Source organism: Rhinopithecus bieti, unplaced genomic scaffold, assembly GCF_001698545.2.
Source record: "Rhinopithecus bieti isolate Rb0 unplaced genomic scaffold, ASM169854v2 scaffold_28055, whole genome shotgun sequence".
NCBI lineage: Eukaryota > Metazoa > Chordata > Mammalia > Primates > Cercopithecidae > Rhinopithecus > Rhinopithecus bieti.
Window position 1 is genome coordinate 1838785 of NW_016812914.1, and position 22225 is coordinate 1861009.

Below are 22225 nucleotides of genomic sequence, written 5' to 3' on the forward strand. Positions count from 1 at the left end.
AAAAAAAAAAAAAAAAAATGATTTTAGTAGAGGCGGGGTCTCGCCATATTGGCTAGCCTAGTCTTAACTCCTGGGCTCCCACCTCAACCTCCCAAAGTGCTGGGATTACAGGCATGGGCCACCACATCCGGCCCTTACTTAATTTCTGGACCAAGTAATTGGACTCTGGGGCCTTTTAGGAAATGACTGGGGATTCAGCAACCTGCCAAACTGAGCCTTGGAGCAGGCTGTGAGATGTTAGCCGTGGAGAAGGAGGCCCCTGCTTCCTGGGCCGATCGTCCATTCCCAAAAGCGCTGAGCGTTGTGGGCTCTTCAAGAGCTGCGGTCAACACCTGCTCCAGGCGTCGTTCTGGAGCCTCTTCAGCAAGTGCTGCAGGGAGGCCCTGGGTTGCTGAGCCGGGAGGTAGAATTGCTTAACAGCTCTCCATCCATTGCTGTGGTCATTAGCCATGGAGAGGGTGACTGGAGCTGTAATGGGGCAAGCCTCCCGGGTTCCAGCTGCCATCGTCGCCCCTCTGGGCTCTTTCCTTCCTGCCTCTGCTGCAGCCGGAGCGATTGCAGGGCACACATTACTCGGTGCAGTCGGACATCTGGAGCATGGGCCTGTCCCTGGTGGAGCTGGCCATCGGAAGGTACCCCATCCCCCCGCCCGACGCCAAGGAGCTGGAGGCCATCTTTGGCCGGCCAGTGGTCGACGGGGAAGAAGGAGAGCCTCGCAGCATCTCGCCTCGGCCGAGACCCCCCGGGCGCCCCATCAGCGGTACGGCCTGCATCTGCAACTTCGGTCTAGACGCGCAGTACCCTGTGCGGGGCCTGCTGTGCCTGGGCCAGCAGCTGCCTCTCCTCTGCCCCTGTCGTACCACCTGTCCCCTGGATGGTGCCGGCTGGGGTCAGCAGTCCTCAGATGGTCCTGGGGTTTCCGGGGACAGAGCTGGAAGCAGTGAGCGCCCCGAACCTGTTCTGTCCGGGCAGTTGCAGCTGTCGTTGCCAGCTGGAGGGATCTGGGGGCACAGCTTTGCCGCCAAGCCCCTGGGCAGTTCGATTTTCCAACATGTTATCCCGAACGCCTTCAAACGTACGGGAAAGTGGAAGAAACTGGCCACTGCGGAGCCTGGATTCTGCAGGTGACACGCTCCTGTGTGCAGGCCAAGCCTGCCAGGGAGCCCCGAAGTGGAGATCTGACTTGGCATGGCCCTCCGTGGCCTGCTGGCTGCGGCCCCAACACACACAGGAGGGGATGCAGCCCGGGAGGGGGCGGGAGGGCTCAGGCCCCAGGGACAGCTGGGCTCTCAGAGGACAATCCGACGCTTCGGGCAGGCACCTCGGGCACGGGAGCTCCCAGACGCCAGCCAGAGACGCCTGAGCAGACACTTCCACCGCCTGAGGGAAGAACCAGGGGCCGACGCTGCTTGGTGCAGAATCACGGGAGGGTCCTGTGATTTTTTTTTGAAGTCAGACATCAGGGAGAGTTAGTGGAGTTAGACCCCAAAGGACCCTGTAGCGGACTCTGGTTGGTTTTAAAACCACGTTTCCGAACTAAAGCACACACCCCACAACTCCCTCATTTCAGTGGTTTTCAGTCACAGGGCCACGCCTCATCACCTCTCATTCCAGAACCTTCTCAGCTTCCCAAGAGGAAACCCCGTCCCCGTCAGCCGTCCCTCTCCATCCCCTTCCTGCCCCTGTGAACTGGCCCGTCCTGGGCATTTCACAGAAATGGGATCACACACTGTGCGGCCTTCTGTGTTGTGCGTGTGGCTTCTCTCCCGGAGCGCAGTGACCTCCAGGGTCCTCCACGCCATGGTGCGTGTCAGCGCCTGGCTCCTTTTGAAAGGCTGAGTGGTATTTTATGACATGAGCAGGCCACATTTTGTGGCCCTTCTACCCTGGACGGACTGGGGCTGTGAGAAGGTGATTTTCACAGCACTGGCAAGCCCAAGTCCTCCCCTCCAGCCAGACTGCTGGGATGTCTTGATCTCATCCCAGGGAGAGTCCCCCAAGTCCTTACCCTCAGGCCTGGCCTCAGCCCCTCCCAGGTGGTATACCGTCCCCAGCCCAGGGCCCCAGCCCGCCTGCCCATTTTGGGACAGGCAGAAGGCGAAAGTCCAGCTGCCAAGCTCAGGCCTGGCCAGCTGGTTCTCAGACGGGTCAGCCACCCCTAGCCGGTCTCCCGTCCTGAATGGCACTCGGGGCCTGCCACCATCACCGCCAGCAGCTCCATGCAAGGTCACACTGCTGTCCTTGCCTGCGGTCAGCACCGTCCCTCCCCCTGCCCGCCAGAGAGGAGGGTGATGACTTTGGCACGCCCGGCAAGCCTCACCGAGCCCAATGTGTGACTTCTCAAAAAATGTTCATGTTCCTTTTGCTGTTTTTTTAATTCACTAGAGGCTCAGGCAAGGAGTGGCTGCCCCAGGGAATGGAACGCAGCATCAGGCAGAGGAGCCTTGTCCTGTGCCTCTGCACACCCACCTCCGATTTAGGCTGGCATGGGGAGGAGGGTGTCCAGTGGTGATCAGCCCCCTGGGAGCCCAACCCCCAGCAGAAGTAGTGAGGTGGCCCCCGGCCCCTCTCACCTCCATCTCTCTCCCTGTGCAGGTCACGGGATGGACAGCCGGCCCGCCATGGCCATCTTCGAATTGCTGGACTATATTGTGAATGAGGTTTGTGCTCGACGCCTTTTGACTTTTCTTTTCTTTTCTTTTCTTTTTTTTTTGAAGCAAAGTCTCTCTCTTGAGTAGAGCAAGAGTCACCCAGGCTGGGCCGGGCGCGGTGGCTCACACCTGTAATCCCAGCACTTTGGGAGGCTGAGGAGGGCAGATCACGAGGTCAAGAGATCGAGACCATCCTGGCTAACACTGTGAAACCCCGTCTCTACTAAAAATGCAAAAAACAATTAGCTGGGCATGGTGGCGGGCGCCTGTAGTCCCAGCTACTCGGGAGGCTGAGGCAGGAGAATGGTGTGAACCCAGGAGGCGGAGCTTGCAGTGAGCCGAGATTGCGCCACTCCACTCCAGCCTGGGTGACAGAGCGAGACTCCACCTCAAAAAAAAANTATTGTGAATGAGGTTTGTGCTCGACGCCTTTTGACTTTTCTTTTCTTTTCTTTTCTTTTTTTTTTGAAGCAAAGTCTCTCTCTTGAGTAGAGCAAGAGTCACCCAGGCTGGGCCGGGCGCGGTGGCTCACACCTGTAATCCCAGCACTTTGGGAGGCTGAGGAGGGCAGATCACGAGGTCAAGAGATCGAGACCATCCTGGCTAACACAGTGAAACCCCGTCTCCACTAAAAATGCAAAAAATTAGCTAGGCGCGATGGCAGGCGCGTGTAGTCCCAGCTACTCGGGAGGCTGAGGCAGGAGAATGGTGTGAACCCAGGAGGCGGAGCTTGCAGTGAGCCGAGATTGCGCCACTGCACTCCAGCCTGGGTGACAGAGCGAGACTCCACCTCAAAAAAAAAAAAAAAAAAAACCACCCAGGCTGGGAGTACAGTGATGCCATCTCGGCTCACTGAAACCTCCACTTTCCAAGCTCAAGTCATTCTCGTGCCTCAGCCTCCCGAGTAGCTGAGATTACAGGTGCACACCACCACACCCAGCTATTTTTTTTTTTTTTTTTTGAGACAAAGTCTAGCTTTGTAGTGCAGTGGCTTGATCTCGGCTCACTGCAACCTCCGCCTCCCGGGTTCAAGTGATTCTTGAACCAATTCCACGTGCATCGCATCTCCCATCTTCCACTGTGCTGCACAAGCCCAGCTCCTTCCCAAGGGCCTTGTTTTTTTATGAAGACGAACCCAGAATTCCCGCCGCAGCCTCTCACCCTGAGTCTAGCGGGAGGTGCGTGCCAGCAGCCCTGGGCTCAGGCCAAGGAGCCAGCCTACCGCTTGAGCGGTGGTCCAGTGTCTCTGCATTAGAGCGTCCAGGAACCCATGGGTGTGGACTCATAAATCACCCCACTTCCACAGAGAAAGGGACAGGCATGGCCCTTGCCTCTTGGAAGGAGGCCAGAGAGCCTAGAAGGACCTACAGGTCCTGGGGTGGCTCCTGCTCTGTCAGTCCCCGTAACCACCCCATGAGCCACAGTGTGAGAGTTTCTACTGCCCAGATGAGTAAACCAAGTCACAAGGAGGGGCATGGCCTCCTCCCAGGCCTGCAGCTGTCAGGGAGGCACAGGACTGCACCCCAAGGTCCTGCTGGCCACGTGACCAGGCCAGGCCACCTCCCTGAGCCTTCTGTGGGCTTCTGTGTCTTTGGCAGCCCTTTGGAGCTGGGGCAGAGAAACAGGCATCTAAGCTGCCTGCAGACTGGGCTAGGCCTGGGATTGGGTGGCGAGATGATGACAGGGCCAGGTGGGGTGGCCCTGGTGACCCAGCTCTCCCTGCACCTGGCAGCCACACCCAGGCCTGGTGCACACATCCCCCCACTGCTCCCCTGCCTCTTCCCACCCCTGCGCAGGAGAGGCGCTGACGCTGCACTGCTGGCACCACTTCCATGGCCGCTCCCGCTCCAGGGTCGTGTGTGCTGGGCCGGGCTCCCCAGTGCTTGGGCTTAAAACTTTGGACCCAGTTTGGTTGGGCACGGTGGCTCAGGTGTGTAATTCTAGCACTTTAGGAGGCCACAGCGGGTGTATCACCTGAGGTCAGGAGTTCGAGACCAGCCTGGCCAACCTGGTAAAAAATACTGTCTCTACTAAAAATAAAAAAATTAGCCAGGTGCAGTGGCAGGCACCTGTAATCCCAGCTACTCGGGAGGCTGAGACTGGAGAATCGCTTGAACCCTGGAGGCGGAGGCTGCAGTGAGCCGAGATCACTCCATTACGCTCAGCCTGGGTGACAGAGCGAGACTCTGTCTCAAAACAAAATAATTTTGGACCCAGCTGTTCCTCTCTGGGGCCCAGTCCCAAAGCTCATCCTTCAGCCAGCGTCACTGGGGAAGGAAGCAAGTGATGATACTCGAGGGGTTGTCCTGTTTATAAAAGGGGGGTGCACCCCTTTCTCCTTCCCTCCAACCAGCCATGACTCTCAAACGAGAACTTCTGGGAGAAGGCCGGCTCTCACAGGGTGCAGCTAGTTGGCATGTGGTGTCGGCCAGGCCTGCAGGGTGGGTGACCGGACAGGACAGTGAGGGGTTGGGAGGGCTACAGCCAAGGGTCCCTGAGGACGCCCAGGGCTGACCCCACCCTCTGTTCTCCTCCGCAGCCGCCTCCCAAGCTGCCCAACGGTGTGTTCACCCCCGACTTCCAGGAGTTTGTCAATAAATGGTAGGTGGAGCCGGGCCGCCCACACCCCTGGCCAGGACCCAGATGTGCCACTCCTTCCAGGTCCTGGGTGGGGCCCATGGCCCAGCCTGCCCGTCCAGAATCCCAGTGCAGGGTCACGCAGGACTCTGAGCCCAGCAGGAAGCCAGATTCCCTTTCCCAGGGCTGTGGTGCTGCAGCTCCTGGCTGCCATGCCATCCTGTCCCCGAGCCTGGGGGTGAAGCAGGATTGCAGGCCCTGTGGCCATGATGGCGTCCCTGCCTCACTGTCTGCAGCCGGAGAAACCTCTGCCTGGTCCCCGGACCCCTGATGTGCTGACCATGGGCTCCCCGAGGCCCGCCTGCGGGTTCTAGGAGGGTTGCCAACCTCTCTCCATTCTCCTGCCCCCAAGCACCCAGCAGCATCTGTGGTGTGGGCCTCAGGCACGGGCCACAGACCATGGGGGAGGAGCTGGGGACACCCGCTTGCCCATAGGGCCGGTCCGTGTGTCTGAGCTGGGGGCTGTGACATGGCACCGCACTTCTGGTGCTGAAGTTGTCCTGGGCCCTTGATGTGTCCCCCAGCAGGCCGTGGACGGCCTCTGACCCACACACGGGGCTGCTCTGTGTCTGAAGAGCCCCTCAGCCCCGACTGCTTCTGGCTCCCGCCTCAGCCAGTTGTGTTTTGAAGGACAAAATTCCGTGTTGACGTTCAGGCTCCTGGGCCTGGGGTTTTTATTAGAAAGTTAGCTGGGGGTGCGTCCAGGCTTCTGACCCACCAGGTGGGGTTTCCCGCCCTCTCACCCTCCCCCCAGGGGTGTCCTGCCCCTGGCACCAAAGGGCAGAGGTGGAGCCCTCGTCCACTGCCAGGCGGCAGAGCAGAGCGGGCAGGTCTGTGCCACAGATCCAGGCCTCCCCCGGCCACGGCCCAAAACGCAGGTGCCCTGGGGCCACCAACTAACTGCCCTATCTTGTCTCCCCTACTGCCTCCCGGTCCTGCCTCTTGGAACCCCCAGCCTCATCAAGAACCCAGCAGAGCGGGCGGACCTGAAGATGCTCACGGTGAGTGATGCCAACGGGTTCTGGGGCCGGGAGGGTGCAGGCTGCCACCCGGGCCCCAGGAAATCAGGATGTGGGCAGTCCAGGTGTGCCAGGCCACACTGAGGACCCTCTGTGGGTCTCCCTCGTCCATGAGAAGCCATCCTGGAGTGGCTGCGGGAGCAGAGAGTGTGTGCATGGGAACAGCTGTGGGCTCTGAGCTCCGCCGCTCCTGCCTGGTGCTGGTCCCGCACCCACAGGACGGGACCCTGGGCTCATTTGCCCTCATGAGAGGCTGGAGGCAGCTGTCAGCTCCCCGAGCTCCTTTCCCTGCAAACAAGAGGGTGACCGTCCCTTTTGTGCACACTGGCAGGCAGGTCCCCCGAGGCCGTGGGTGCTTAGGTGTCTCCTTAAACTCCCGTCCTCTGATATCCTCGGAAGCCTAGCTGTTCACCAAAACTCACCTCCCCAGTGGGGACTACGCCCTCAGAGGAGGGCCCTGGGCATCATTTTCCTGCCCTCAGCCCGGCCTGCACCCCGGGTGCTGTCCCGCACCATGGCCACCGTCAGCAACCTTCGAACCCCTCCACAGCTGATGGGTGGATTGGAGACGCCGCCCTCCTAGACAGCCCGCTACTTTCTGTGCCTGTAAGAAAAGAAGAGATGCCAGCTACAGGCGCCCAACCCGTGCACCTTATGATACCAGAATGTGGCTTTCAGTTTTGTATTTTTCTTGAGGGTTGGACAGAGTCTCACTGTGTCTCCCAGACTGGAGTGCAATGACGCAATCTCGGCTCACTGCGGTCTCAGCCTCCCAGGCTCAAGCGATTCTCCTGCCTCAGCCTCCCGAGTAGCTGGGACTACAGGCGCCTGCCGCCACGCCCGGCTAATTTTTGTATTTTTAGTAGAGATGGGGTTTCACCATGTTGTCCAGGCTGGCTTCACACTCCTGACCTCAGGTGATCCACCTGCCTCGGCCTCCCAAAGTGCTGGGATTACAGGCGTGAGCCACTGCGCCCAACCTGCTCAGCTTGTTTTTTAGAGAGATAGGGTTTTGCTCATTGTCCAGGCCGGTCTCAAACTCCTGGGCTCAAATGATTCTCCCACCTCAGCCTCCCAGAGGGCTGGGATTACAGGTGTGAGCCACTGCACCTGGCAATGTGACATTTTTTCTTTTTTAATGAGGCAGGCTGGGCACAGTGGTGGGCGCTTGGAATCCTAGTGCCGTGGGGGGATGGCTGAGGCCAGGAGTTCAAGGGCAGCCTGGGCAACATGGTGAGACTGTGCCTCTCCAAAATAAATAAATAAATAAGAGAGGAGTACTAATGTTGAAATAACTTTTTTTTTTCCCCTGAGACAGAGTCTTGCTCTGTCGCCTAGGCTGGAGTGCAGTGGCGCAATCTCAGCTCACTGCAACCTCCGTCTCCCAGGTTCAAGCAGTTCTCCTGCCTCGGCCTCTCGACTAGCTGGGATTACAGGCTCGTGCCACCAGGCCCGGCTAATCTTTGTGTTTTTAGCAGAGATGGGGTTTCACCATGTTGGCCAAGCTGGTCTTGAACTTGTGATCCACCCACCTTGGTCTCCCGGAGTGCGGAGATTATAGGCATGAGCCATTGCGCCTGGCTGAAATAGCCTTTTTGGAACCAGCTTCTTAAAAATGTTCCCCTGGCCGGGCGCGGTGGCTCAAGCCTGTAATCCCAGCACTTTGGGAGGCTGAGACGGGCGGATCACAAGGTCAGGAGATCGAGACCATCCTGGCTAACACGGTGAAACCCCGTCTTTACTAAAATACAAAAAAACTAGCCGGGCGACGTGGCGGGTGCCTGTAGTACCAACTACTCCGGAGGCTGAGGCAGGAGAATGGCGTAAACCCGGGAGGCGGAGCTTGCAGTGAGCTGAGATCCGGCCACTGCACTCCAGCCCGGCGGACAGAGCAAGACTCCGTCTCAAAAAAAAAAAAAAAATGTTCCCCTGTGGGGTAGCCTGGCAACCTGTGGACCTAGCCGAGATGTGTCCTGTCAGGTTGGTTGGGTTTTCACCCATACCTGCACCGACTTTTAGGAAGACACCCTTGCCTGCCTCCAGCTGCAAAAGAGGCAGCATTCGGGGGCCCAAGGTCCTGGACGCCACCCTCCTGGGAACCCAAAGGCCTCCGCTCACCCGCCGTGGGGTGGCCCAGCCCAGCCTTTTCCCTAAGGGCACCCGCCCTCCTCCTCCAGCCCTTCTAACCAGGAGGCTTCTCATGTTTTGCTGTTCTGTACAGGAACCACTAACCACACATGGCTGTTTAAATGTGTTAAATGGGGCCGGGCACAGTGGCTCATGCCTGTAATCCCAGCACTTTGGGAGGCCGAGGCGAGTGGATCACTTGAGGCCAAGATTTCGAGACCAGCCTGGGCAACATGGAGAAACCTGGTCTCTACTAAAAACACAAAAATTAGCCGGGTGTGGTGGCACATCCCTGTAATCCCAACTACAGGGGAGGCTGAGGCAGGAGAATCTCTTGAACCCAGGAGGCGGAAGTTGCAATGAGCTAAGATCACACCACTGCACTCTAGCCTGGGTAACAAGAACAAAACTCTGTCTCAGAAAAATAAAAAATAAAAAAAACTAAAAGTAATTAATGAATTTGTTGAACTGAAATAAAATTGAGGCTTTTGTTCTCAAGCCACAGGAGCCACACTCTGGAGCCTCATGTGCTGGTGGGTGGGACGGCGCCTGTACAGTGCTCTGCAGAGAGTTCTGTGGAACAGCCTGTTCTTGCCTAGACTGCCCTGCTCTGGGGAACCCTGGCAATGGCTGAGGACACTGTAGTGTCGTGACTTGGGGAATCCCCTGGCATGGAGTGGGTGGAGGCCAGGGATGCTGCTCAGTACCCTGCAGTACCCAGGATGGCCCCACCCCAGAGAACGATCCAGCCCCAGTGTCCACAGTGGCCGGAGGACCTGGCTTGCGTGAGCGTTGACCCTCCCCTGGGAGCCCAGGCTGCCGGGCTGGTGGTGTCCCCGCCCCGGGTGGAGTGCAGCATCCTGAGACCCCTCGCAGGCCTGGCGGACGCCGCTGCCCTTTCTGGGTGGCTCTCCCTCTCCTGCCCCAAGTGCGTCTTCCTGGGGAGGAGGGAGGGGCTCCTCTGTTTTTTGCTTTCTGTCCTGCACTATCTGCCAGGGCTGGGCAGACACTGGCCCTCCCCGGTCTACTGTGACTCCAGGCCCGGATACTCACGGCTCCCCTTTCCTTGCAGAACCACACCTTCATCAAGCGGTCCGAGGTGGAAGAAGTGGATTTTGCTGGGTGGTTGTGTAAAACCCTGCGACTGAACCAGCCCGGCACACCCACGCGTACCGCCATGTGACAGTGGCTGGGCTCCCCGTGTCCTGCTGGTGACCTGCCCACCGTCCCTGTCCACGCCCCGCCCTTCCAGCTGAGGACAGGCTGGTGCCTCCACCCCACCCTCCTGCCTCACCCCTGCGGAGAGCATTGTGGCGGGGCGACTGCGCACGCAGGAACAGGGGTCTCCTGTCCTGCCCGTCCCAGCCGAGATGCCTCCGGGGACGGGCGACGCTGCTGTGTGTGGTCTCGGAGCCTCGGCTTCCTTAGGTTACAAACCAAAACGGAGAGAAAAAGCAAACCGCACCCTCGTGCTGCTTTCTTCCGTTCGGCGGTGGGTGCTGGGTTCGCTTCAACCCAGCATGGAGAGGGCGTCGCTGAGCTGGCCTGCGTCGCGGGGCGCCGAGGCTGAGGGCGCAGGGCTCTCCCGAGGGCCAGCCGCTCCCTTTGGGTCAGGGATGAAGACCTGCAGGGAGCCCCCAGGCGATGGCGGCTCTCACCGAAAGGAAGGAGAGCGAGGCTGGGGCGGCGGCTCATGCCTGTCATTCCAGTGCTTTGGGAGGCTGAGGTGGGAGGATCGCTGGAACCCGGGGTCAAGGCTGCGGGGAACCGCGACAGCGCCAGCGCACTCCAGCCTGGGCGACAGAGCAGGGCTCTGACTGGAAAAGAAGGGAAGTGCCACCTGGCTTCCCTCTGTCCTCCCCACCACTGTCTGCCTGTGGAAGGCAGAGTTTCGGCCTTCCGTGATGGAAGCCACTTCCTCCACACTGCTCCTGTCACGTAGCCTCCAAGGGAAGGCCGCCCCTGCTTCTTCCCCAGCGTGACTCGGTCCTCTCCCTGTCCCCACTCTTCAGAGAGCGGCGGCTCCCAGCAGTGGCAGCTGAGCTGAGACTCGGCCCCACAGAAAGGAAGTGCTGGCTTTCCAAGCTGTCGGTGTGGTTGGAAACCCCAGCAGGTCCCGAGACACGCCCTGCACCCACCCTGTGCCTGCAGCAGGCCCTGCCCAGGGCAGGTGGTTCTGTCACCTCTCCTCGTCCAACAAATCAGAAGTGACCACCAGGGCATGTCACCCTTTCGGGCCTCAGCCTTTCCGCCGCAGTGGGTTGCAGATGAAACGGCGAGGGCTTGTCCTGGAGTCCTCAGGGTTCCCGGAGGCCTATCACCTGCTTCTCCGGTTGTCCGAGACCCAAAGCCCAGCCTTTCTGCCTTCAGGGCCGTGTCCCTGGACAGAGGAGGCCCCCTCTGGGCTAGATGTGGGGGCGGCTGGGTCACTCTAGGGTCCCTCTGAGCTCTGTAAGGCTCTTGAGGTTGCGAGCCTCCCCCTTCAGTACTTCCTGGAGACTACCAGCAAGCTGATACTTATCTGTAGGCGAATTGTAGGGGAAGGGTGGCTGGCACTGTATTTCTGGAGAAAACAAAGCAGAAGGTGGGAGCTTGTGGTTCTGTGGGAACTGCTGGATCATCCTTTTCTTCTTAGGGTGACCCTTCTAGTCTTGTGTGGTTTTTTTTCTGTAGACACCAAGGAAGAGGTGAGTTGACACCCCCTGCAAACAGCTCCCTGGGCTTCTCTGCTCCTTCATATTTTTCCCCTAAAGTCTCACATGACTTTAAAAAAAAAAAGCCAGGCTTGGTGGCTCATGCCTGTAATCCAAACACTTTGGGAGTCAGAGGCAGGAGGATCACTTGAGCCCAGTTCAAGACCAGCCTGAGCAACAGAGTGAAACCCTATCTCTACAAAAAAAAAAAAAACATTGGCCAGGCGTTGTGGTGCACAGTGTAGTCCCAGCTACTCAGGAGGCTGAGGCAGGAGAATCACCCGAGCCTGGGGAGGTGGAGGTGGAGGTTGCAGTCAGCCGAGATGGCACCACCGCGCTCCAGCCTGGGCGACAGTGTGGCTCCAAAAAATAAAAAATAGGATTTGAAAAAGTGTTGAAGGCGTCGCCCTGTGGGTAACCAGGACCCTCAGGATTGCTGGGAGGGCCAAGGGGAATTTGTTGGCTGCCTGTGCTCCAAGCAGGCGGGACCTCTGGGCGGTCCTGGAAACCCCAGGGTCCCGGCCACCCCTGCCATTGGCAGGGAGTGAAAGGACAGGGGTTTCCAGGGGAGCAGGGGCAGTCTGGGCTGGGTGGGGACGGACTCCACGCCAGGGTCCCTGCGGTGTGCGAGGCCATCCCGCAGTTTCACTGGAACCCCACAGCACCCCAGAGGGAAGGATGGGAGAGAAGCTGTGGTCTTGCCTGTCTCCCCGCCTCACTTCAGGATCAGGCTTCTAGAAACTACTTTGTAGACGTGGCGAGAGGGCGTCCATCACGTCAGTTCCTAGGTCTGTCAGCTCCTGCTCCCCGCAAGAAACCCCCCAGATGCAGCCGCCGCCTCATCCGAGACCCCCCTCCCACCTGCTGACCTTTGGACTTGCCGCTTCATGCTCTCCACTGCGGAGGCCTGGGAAGGGATCCCGGGTGCTCCCAAAGGTGGCTACACACTGGGCGATGCCCCGTTTTGCCCTGGCACAGACGCGCTGCAGTCCAGGGGGTAGGATTCCCCTGCATCCCGGGGCCAGACCCTTTCCTGTAAAACGTGGCATTTTAAAGTGTGCAGGGCATGGGCTGGGTGCGGTGGCCCACGCCTGTAATCCCAGCACTTTGGGAGGCCGAGCTGGGCAGATCACCTGAGGTCAGGAGTTCAAGACCAGCCTAGCCAACATAGTGAAACCCCATCTCTACCAAAAAATACAAAAATTAGCCGGGCATGGTGGCGGGCACCTATAATCCCAGCTACTCGGGAGGCTGAGACAGGAGAATCACTTGAACCCGGGAGGCGGATGTTGCAGTGAGTCGAGAAAGCCAGACTCAAAAAAAAAAAAAAAAAAAAAAGGGTTGCGGGACTTGGCCGGGTGCAGTGGCTCACGCCTACAATCCTAGCACTTTGGGAGGCCGAGGCAGGTGGATCACCTGGGGTTACGAATTCAAGACCAGCCTGGCCAACACGGCGAAACCCTGTCTCTACTAAAAATTCAAAAAATTGGCTGGGTGCGGTGGCTCACGCCTGTAATCCCAGCACTTTGGGAGGCCGAGATGGGCGGATCACGAGGTCAAGAGATCAAGACCATCCTGGCTAACACGGTGAAACCCCATCTCTACTAAAAATACAAAAAAAATTAGCCGAGCGTGGTGGCGGGCGCCTGTAGTCCCAGCTACTTTCCGGAGGCTGAGGCAGGAGAATGGAGTGAACCCAGGAGGCGGAGCTTGCAGTGATCCGAGATCGCGTCACTGCACTCCAGCCTGGGCGACAGAGCGAGACTCCATCTCAAAAAATAAATAACATTTACAGGACTTGAGGGTGAAGGGGGTGTCACTGAAGGCCAGGCCTTGGGGCGCCCGGGGGCAGCTCATTCCTAGACATTGGAAGGTTTTACACAAACGTGTTGAGGTTTTCTGTGGTTATTCTTAAAAACCTTGGCTGGGTGCAGTGGCTCACGCCTGTAATCCCAGCACTTTGGGAGGCTGAGGCGGGTGGATCACAAGGTCAAGAGATTACGACAATCCTGGCCAACATGGTGAAACCCCGTCTCCACTAAAAATACAAAAAAAGCCCCAAAAAATTAGCCGGGCGTCGCGGCATGCGCCTGTAATCCCAGCTACTCGGGAGGCTGAGGCAGGAGAATTGCTTGAACCTGGGAGGTGGAGGTTGCAGTGAACCGAGAACGCGCCACTGCACTCCAGCCTGGAGACAGAGCAAGACTACATCTCAAAACAAAACAAAAGGCCGGGCGCGGTGGCTCACGCCTGTAATCCCAGCACTTTGGGAGGCCGAGACGGGCGGATCACGAGGTCAGGGAGATCGGAGACCCTCCTGGCTAACATGGTGAAACCCCATCTTCTACTAAATACAAAAAATTAGCCGGGCGGAGGTGGTGGGCGCCTGTAGTCCCAGCTTACTCGGGAGGCTGAGCAGGAGAATGGCGTGACCCGGGGAGGCGGAGCTTTTCAGTGAGCTGAATTCCAGCCACTGCACTCAGCCTGGGGACAGAGTGAGACCTCCGTCTCAAAACAAAACAAACAAAACAAAAACCTCCAGACAGCTGGGAGGCGGTGGCTTTTCCCCCATGCCTGTAATCCCAGCACTTTGGGAGGTCAAGGGGGGCAGATCACGAGGTCAGAAGTTTGGACCAGCCTGGCAACATGGTGAAACCCCGTCTCCACTAAAAATACAAAAATTAGCCAGGCATGGTAGGTGCACCTGTAATCCCGCTTACTTCAGGAGCTGAGGCAGGAGAATCGCTTGAACCTGGGAGGCGGAGGTTTGCCAGTGAAGCCGAGATCACGCCACTGCACTCCAGCCTGGAGAACCGAGCGAGACTCCATCTCAAACAAACAAACAAAACCCTCCGGACAACATGGTAGCCCTGCCCCCATGTCTGAGGCCCACGTGGACCTAGGATATACCACCTGTGGCCCCAAGGAGACAACCTACAGCTTTTTATCGGCTGTTTTCCCAGCTCGATACTTTTTGTTTTGTTTTGTTTTCAGACAGGGTATTGCCCTGTCGCCCAGCCTGGACTGCAGTGGCACGATCTCAACTCACTGCAACCTCTGCCTCCCAGGCTCAAGCAATTCTCCTGCCTCAGCCTCCCGCGTAGCTGGGATTACAGGCATGTGCCACCACACCTAGATAATTTTTGTGTTTTTAGTAGAGACAGGGTTTCACCATGTTGCCCAGGCTGGTCTCAAACTCCTGACCTCAAGCCATCCACCCGTCTCGGCCTCCCAAAGTGCTGGGATTACAGGCCTGAGCCACCATGCCCGGCCCCCAGCTGGGTATTTTCATCGTAAATAAACAGCGCTTGACTTGGTCACGTGTGCTGGCTTCTGTCTCTGGAGAGCATGGGCAGCCCTGACATCCATCTCCATAGCGCAGTCTGTCTCCAGACACACCAAAAAGTCACGGGCTCCATGCAAGTGCCCCAGGCTGTGTGCCGGGCAGGATTCGCTGAAATATTCGATTTATGAAGCGAGCGTCACAGGCGGCCGCCTGCTCGCTTCATCCTGTGGAATTCTCCCCAGATGGGACCCAGGCTGGCCCTGGGACAGGCACACACTTCCTTCTCCTCCTGCAACAGCCGCCCCGGGGTGGGGCAAGTGGAAAGGTCATCAAATGAAACGAGGCTGGAGAAGCAACCGGCCGCCCAGAGGGTGAGATTCCAGAAGGGTCCCCACGCCATGGCGTCCCCATCCTGTCCCCATTCCTTCCACCCCAACCCAATGTGCATGTCGCACCCCAGCCGAAAAGTACATTATGTACATGTCCCAGTTTTAGCAGAATTTCCCTGTTAAAACATTTTAAATAGAAAAGGCAGCCGAGCGCGGTGGCTCACGCTTGTAATCCCAGCACTTTGGGAGGCCAAGGCGGGCGGATCACGAGGTCAGGAGATCAAGACCATTCTGGCCAACATGGTGAAACCCTGTCTCTACTAAAAAGTACAAAAAATTAGCCGAGTGTGGTAGTGGGCGCCTGTAGTCCCAGCTGCTAGGGAGGCTGAAGCAGAATGGCATGAACCCAGGAAGAGGGGCTTGCCACAGCACTCCAGCCTGGGCGACAGAGCGAGACTCTCCGTCAGAAAAAGAAAAGAAAAGAAAAGGCAGGGCCCGGTGACTCACGCCTGTAATCCCAGCACATTGGGAGGCCAAGGTGGGAGGATCACTTGAGGTCAGGAGTTCGAGACCAGCCTGGGCAATATGGTGAAATCCCATCTCTACTAAAAATATAAAAATTAGCCAGGCATGGTGGCACACACCTGTATTCCCAGCTACTAGGGAGGCTGAGGCAGGAGAATCACTAGAACCTGGGAGATGGAGGTTGCACCGAACCGATATTGTGCTACTGCACTCCAGCCAGGGGGACAGAGCGAGACTCTGTCTCAAAAAAAAAAACCACAGGCTGGGTGCAGTGGCTCACGCCTGTAATCCCAGCACTTTAGAAGGCCGAAGCAGGCAGATCATGAGGTCAGAAGTTCGAGACTAGCCTGACCAACATGATGAAACCCCGTCTCTACTAAAAATACAAAAATTAGCCAGGCATGGTGTTATGCACCTGTAATCCCAGCTACTCAGGAGGCTGAGACAGGAGAAGCACTTGAACTCGGGAGGCGGAGTTTGCAGTGAGCCGAGATCGTGCCATTGCAGTCCAGCCTGGGCGACAGAGCGAGACTCCATCTGAAAACAAACAAACATAAATTAGCCGGCGTGTTCACTCAAACCCAGGAGATGGAGGCTGCGGTGAGCCAAGATTGTGCCACTGCCCTCCAGCCTGGGCGACAGAGCGAGACTCTGTCTCAAAACAAACAAACAGAAATTAGCTGGCCTATTTGCTTAAACCCAGGAGGCGGAGGCTACAGTGAGCCAATATTGTGCCACTGCCCTCCAGCCTGGGTGACAGAGGGAGACTCTGTCTCAAAAAAAATAAATACTGTTCGGGTGTGGTTACTCATGCCTGTAATCCCAGCACCTTGGGAGGCCGAGGTGGGTGATCACCTGAGGTCAAGAGTTCAAGACCAGCCTGGCCAACATGGTGAAAGTCCATCTCTACAAAAAATAAAAAAAATTAGCTGGGCATGGTTGTGGGCGCCTGTAATCCCAACTACTCGCGGGGCTGAAGCAGGAGAATCGCTTGAACCCGGGAGGTGGAGGTTGCAGAGAGTTGAGACTGCACCACCGCACTCCAGCCTGGCGACGGAGGGAGACTCCATCTCAATCAATAAATCAATCAATCAAATATATTAATAAACAAAATAGAAGAAAAGAACAGATGATTTGATAGTATATTTAACCCAACAGACCCAGAATATTCCCATTTCACCTTGGAATCAATATGAAAAATTTAGGTTTTTTTCTTTTTTTGTTTTTGAGACGGAGTCTCGCTCTGCTGCCCAGGCTGGAGTGCAGTGGTGTGATCTCGGCTCACTGTAACCTCCACCTCCCGGGTTCAAGTGATTCTCCTGCCTCAGCCTCCCGAGTAGCTGGGATTACAGGCATGTGCCACCACCCCGGCTAATTTTGTATTTTAGTAGAGACAGGGTTTCACCATGTTGGCCAGGCTGGTCTCGAACTCCTGACTTCAAGTGATCCGACCGCCTCGGCCTCCCAAAGTGCTGGGATGACAGGCAAGTGCAACCTCGCCTGGTGGTTTTGTTTGGTTTTGTTTTGTTTTGTTTTGTTTTGTTTTTTTTGGATGCAGATTCTTGGGAATTTTGTCTGCCAGGGACTGCCTGACCGGCCGGCACAAAACTCAGTCATTTCTGTCCCCCCACAGATGTCATTCAGCCTACTGGATCTTAGCAGGAACAATTTTGTCCCCCCACCCAGGGGAGGCTTGGAAACTCCAAGATATCTGTGGTTATCGAGATGGAGGGTGCCCCTGCCATGTAGTGTGTGGACACCAGAGATGTCACCCAGCACCCTGCAGTGCCCAGGGCGGCCCCACCCCCAGAGAACCATCCAGCCCAGATGTCCACAGTGTGGGGTGGAGGCAGGGGTCTCAGGCAGCCCTCCCTGAGGCCATAGTGGTTTCCTGTGTACAGAGCCTGGGACACAGGGTGGAGGGGGTGCAGGCAGGGGACAGCACCACCTGGGGTGGGGACATGATGGGGCAGCACAGAAAGAACCTTCTAGAAGGTGGGCGGTCTGGGGCCACGTGGCCATGGGTGGAGGTGTGTGACCCGCAGGAAGCCTCAGGTCCCGCAAGCGGAACTCGGCCTCCTGGGGGCCCTGGGCTCCAGGGCAGGTTAAGGAGAGTTCAGAGGAAGTTGTCACAGCCTTTCCCAGAAAGCAGGGGTCTGGCGAGGAGTGGGAGGGAGGGAGGGAGGAAGGAGAAGGGGCCCGGCTCAAAACGAAACCAGCAGCGGCCGGCAGCCCCACCCCTCCCTCCGCTCCCTTCCTGGCCTGTGAGCTGACCAGGTGTGCGGGCCCCAGGGCCTCCAGGCCACACCTGGAGCAACAGGCCAGGTGGGTTACAGGTGGTGCAGGAGTTACCTGTTCCCCAGTCCCTGGCGGGTGGGCAGGAGAGCCCTGGGCCCAGTGGCGACCTGGAGCTGGAGGCCCAGTCTCAGGTTTCTGCTGGGCTTCCCAGGGGAGGGACAGAGGTCTGCAGAGAGGCCCCCCTGGGGGACAGCACAGGTGAGGACTAAACCCCAGCTGGGACCCAGACACCAGCTCTCTCCCCGTCCACCAGTGACTCACCACCAGCCCCTCAGGACAGCAGGGCTTCCTGTTTTATGTTTTCGTGTGAGGCAGGGTCTCACTCTGTTGCCCAGGCTGGAGTGCAGTGGCACCATCATAGCTCACTTCAGCCTCCGCCTCCCGGGTTCAAGCGATCCTCCTACCTCAGCCTCCTGAGTAACTGGGACTGCAGGTGCGAGCCACCATGCTCGCGCTAATTTTTTGAAACTTTCTCGTAGAGACGGGGTCTCACCACATTACCCAGGCTGGCCTGGAACTCCTGGCCCCAAGCAATCCTTCCGCTCCCAACGTGCTGGGATTACAGGCGTGAGCCACTGCGGCCGGCCAGGGCCTCCTGTTTGAACATCAGGCCACAGGCCTGACGATCTTTCTGCTGTCCTTGGGCCTGTGACCTTGGGTAAGATAGAATCCCCTCTGACAGCCTCAGTTTCCCCGTCCGCAAAGGAACTCATCACAGGCCAGGCGCGGTGGCTCACGCCTGTAATCCCAGCACTTTGGGAGGCCGAGGCGGGTGGATCACCTGAGGTCAGGAGCTCGAGACCAGCCTGACCAACATGGGAAACCGCATCTCTACTAAAAGTTCAAAAATTATCCGTCTGTGGTGTTGCATGCCTGTAATCCCAGCTACTCAGGAGGCTGAGGCAGGAGAATCGCTTGAACCCAGGAAGCGGAGGTTGCGGTGAGCCAAGATCGCACCACTGCACTCCAGCCCGGGGCAACAAGAGCAAAACTCCGTCTAAAAAAAAAAAAAAGGACCTCATCATAGACCAAGAGACAAGCGTCCACAGAGGGGCAAATCCTCTCTGCAGACTTCCAGTGAGGCCCACATCCCTTCTGTTTGCACCCCACAAATAGGCTGACCAGGTTTGCCTCTCCCCACACAACCTCTGCGACAGCTGAGTCCCTGCAAGTTAGGTGACCTGCTGAAGGTGACTCGAACCTCTGCCAGGGAAGACATGGACAATCCTGTGGTCCCGCCACCCTGCTCTCTCCCCTCACAGGACATTGCTTTCATGACCCACAAACGTTTGGGGCTCTCCTGCAGTGACCTGTGGGGCCCTAAAAGAAAGAGCCCCTGTCCATCCTTGGGCAGCCTGCAGCCTCACCACGGTGCTCTGTGCTGGGGCCCAGAAATTAGAATTTACAGCCGCCCTAAGGGCTAAAGGCAAATGTAGCCAGAATCTAGAGGAGAAGTCCTGGGAAGGAGGGGAATCCACAGGTGAGGGCTGGAGAGGACATTCCTGACAGTGGCAGGGCCAACATGGGCAACTGTGTCAGCAAAGGCTCAGTGGCAGGACTGGGTGACAGGGGTCCCTGGGGAGCACCAGCCTGGTTGGGGGCGCGGGCTGGGAGCAACGAGATTCAAAATATGGCCATGCAGCTGAGATCCCTTCCTCCCTCCAGGCAAGAAAAGGGGGCAGGTTTGAAAGCTCCCAGCACAACCTCCTGAGCTGTGGGATCGCTGCAGAGATAGCACTGAAGGCCCTCCATGCTGCGGGGTCCCTACTGGGCCCCCTGAGTGTGGCTGGTGGCTGGTGGCTGGTTGCCTCTTGGAGTGAGGCTCACTGCACACCAAGGTTAAAGGCTGGAGGTCACCAGGCCTGGAGCAGTGGCAGGTTCAAACGCAGATGTTGCTGCAACTTCCATCAGTATCTAGAACTATCTAGAATTCCCAGGAACACCGCCATCCAGGTCTCCTTCCCCTCCTCCCTCAATTCGGACTTGAACTCTGTGCAGAGACAAAGGCTGGGCGCTGAGTGGCTGTCCTGGGTCCCTCTTCCTCCCAGAATCCCAGCTCACACTGTTTCTCAGGCCGTGGGAAACCCTTCCTGTCAGGGCTTTGCAGCTCTGTTACACCCACCCTGGGCTCCCTGGGCTCTTGGAGGAGGAAGGAGGGAGGAGGAGCAAGGAAGAGGAGCAGGTAGGAGGGAGGAGGGGCATGGAGGAGGAGGGAGGAGGGGCAGAGAGGAGGAAGAAGGAGGAACAGGGAGGAGTAGGGGAGGGAGGAGGAGTAGGGAAGAGGAGGGAGGAGGAGCAAGGGTCAGTAGGGAGGAAGAAGGAGGAGGAGGGAGGAAGAAGGGGCAGGGAGGAGGATGAGGAGGGAGGAGTAGGGAAGAGGAGGGAGGAGAAGCAGGGGTGAGTAGGGAGGAAGGAGGAGGAGGGAGGAAGGAGGGGGAGTAGGAGGGAGGAAGGAGGAGGAGGGAGGAGGGGCACAGAGGAGGGGGAAGTAGGAGGGAGGAAGGAGGAGCAGGGAAAAGCAGGGAGGAGGGGCAGGGAGGAGGAGGGGGAGGAGCAAGAGGAGCAGAAGGAGGGAGGAAGGCGGAGGAGCATCGAGGAGGAGGGAGAAGGGAGGAGGAGCAATGGTCACAGACATAGGAGGGAGCTCTCTGGGACTTCCTAGGATCCTAGTGCCAGAGCCAGGTGGGCTGAGGGAAGAAGAGATCCTGAATGTGGAACCCTGGAAGGGAGATTAGGCTGCAGCCCTAGCTGGCACCTGTGGGTGTCACTCTACACTCCCCAGATCTTTTTTTTTTTTTTTTTTTGGAGACAGAGTCTCGCTTTGTTGCCCAGGCTGGAGTGCAGTGACGCGATCTTGGCTCACTACAACCTCCGAGTAGCTGGGCCTACAGGCGCGCCTCACCACGCCCAGCTAACTTCTGTATTTTTAGTAGAGACAGGGTTTTGCCATGTTGTCCAGGCTTGTCTTGAACTCCTGACCTCAGGTGATGCACCTGCCTCAGCCTCCCAAAGTGCTGGGATTACAATGAGCCCCACCGCCTGGCCTACACTTCCCATATCTAATCCACCCACTTCATCCTCCCAACTACCTTTCTGGGGACCAGAAATGTCAGGTAAAGACGCTGAGGTCGGGAGGGGGAGTAACTTGCCTCAGGTCACACAGCTCCGAAGCCCCACTGAGCCTGCGTCCAGGCCACCTGGTGCTCAGGGCTATATGCACGGGGCTGGGCCTGCCTCTCTGGCGGGTGTGAGGTGGGGGATGCTTTAAAGAGGAGAAGGACATCAGCACGCTTCTCCCTCGGAGTAAAGAGTGCATCCAGGCGGGGCTCGGTGCCTCACGCCTGGAATCCCAGCACTGTGGGAGGCCGAGGCGGGCAGATCGTTTGAGGTCAGGAGTTCAAGACCAGCCTGGCCAACACGAGGAAACCCCGTCTCTACTAAAAACACAAAAACTAGCCGGACGTGGTGGTGGGTGCCTGTAATCCCAGCTACACAGGAGGCTGAGGCGGGTGAATCGCTTGAACCCAGGCAGTGGAGGTTGCTGTGAGCTGAGATTGTGTCATTGCACTCCAGTCTGGGCAACAGAGGGAGACTCCATTTCACAACAATAACAAAAAAGAGTGCGTCTGACCTCCCAGGTGCAAATCCTTCACTCGTTTCTAGTCTTCGCACCTGCTGTTCCTTGTTCTGGAAGGTTCTTTCTTCCATCCCTCATTTCCACTTCCACCTCCTGCTCAAAATTCAGGCTCCGGGTCAATATCCCCTTGTTGGGCAGACTTTTCCTTCCCATGCCAAATGCTCAAAAGAGAAAATATTAATTTGCTATTATATTGATATATATTAATATTGAGAAACTAATATTAATATTTCTCAAAAGAGAAAAAAGGTTCAAAAGAGAAAATATGAATATTTGCAAATCATGTATGGGATAGAGGTCTAGGATCCAGAATATATAAATCGCTGTGTCAGTTCATCAACGAAACAATAAATAGCTCAACGAGAAAAGGGAACAGGGCAACAGGCCGGGCGTGGTGGCTCACACCTATAATCCCAGCAGTTTGTGAGGCCGAGGTGGGTGGATCAGTTGAGCCCAGGAGTTCAAGACCAGCCTGGGAAACAGGACAAGACCCTGTCTCTCCAAAAAAAACAATTAGCCAGGCATGGGGGTGTGTGCCTGTAGTCCCAGCTACTCCGGAGGCTGAGGTGGGAGGATCGCTTGAGTCCAGGAGGGGTGTGGGACGTGCCCCTCGGGAGCTTAGGCAGAACTGGGGACTATTGAGGGCCTGAATTCATGGGGGTCTGGCCTAGTCTGCAGCGGGCTGGGGTCTCTGCCCAGGATGCTCAATACACCTGCATGCGGGGAGGTGAGAAATGACCTTGACCCAGGATTAGGGGTGTGGCAGGAGCACAGGGGAGGCTGGAGTGCAGGGAGAGGGCACCCCCACGGAACCCACGGAATCCTTCACAGGAAAGAGCAGTACTCCGTTCCCAGGCGACGGAAATAGGATCCTTAGCGCCTCCCTCCTCCTCCCCCTGCCCAAGGTGCTCCCCTGCCTGAGGTGGGAGGCACAAGTTACAAGCAACTGCCCATCTGCACCCAGGAGGAAGCCCAGAGCAGGGCAGAGGTGCCCCGTCCCTCCCCTCCCCTAGTTCCCCTCCC

General features: G+C 57.5%; 1 protein-coding gene across 1 annotated transcript in view; it reads left to right on the plus strand.

Moving 5' to 3' along the window:
- The window catches only part of MAP2K2 (mitogen-activated protein kinase kinase 2), a 35952-nt gene extending 26059 nt beyond the window's left edge, over positions 1 to 9893 (plus strand). Inside the window, exons 4-8 of the mRNA XM_017847153.1 lie at positions 484 to 760; positions 2596 to 2660; positions 5191 to 5252; positions 6244 to 6289; positions 9507 to 9893. Coding sequence (XP_017702642.1) covers positions 484 to 760; positions 2596 to 2660; positions 5191 to 5252; positions 6244 to 6289; positions 9507 to 9617 — 561 coding nt within the window. The 3' untranslated portion in view covers positions 9618 to 9893. The remainder of the gene's footprint in view (positions 1 to 483; positions 761 to 2595; positions 2661 to 5190; positions 5253 to 6243; positions 6290 to 9506) is intronic.
- The last annotated feature ends 12332 nt before the right edge of the window (positions 9894 to 22225 follow it).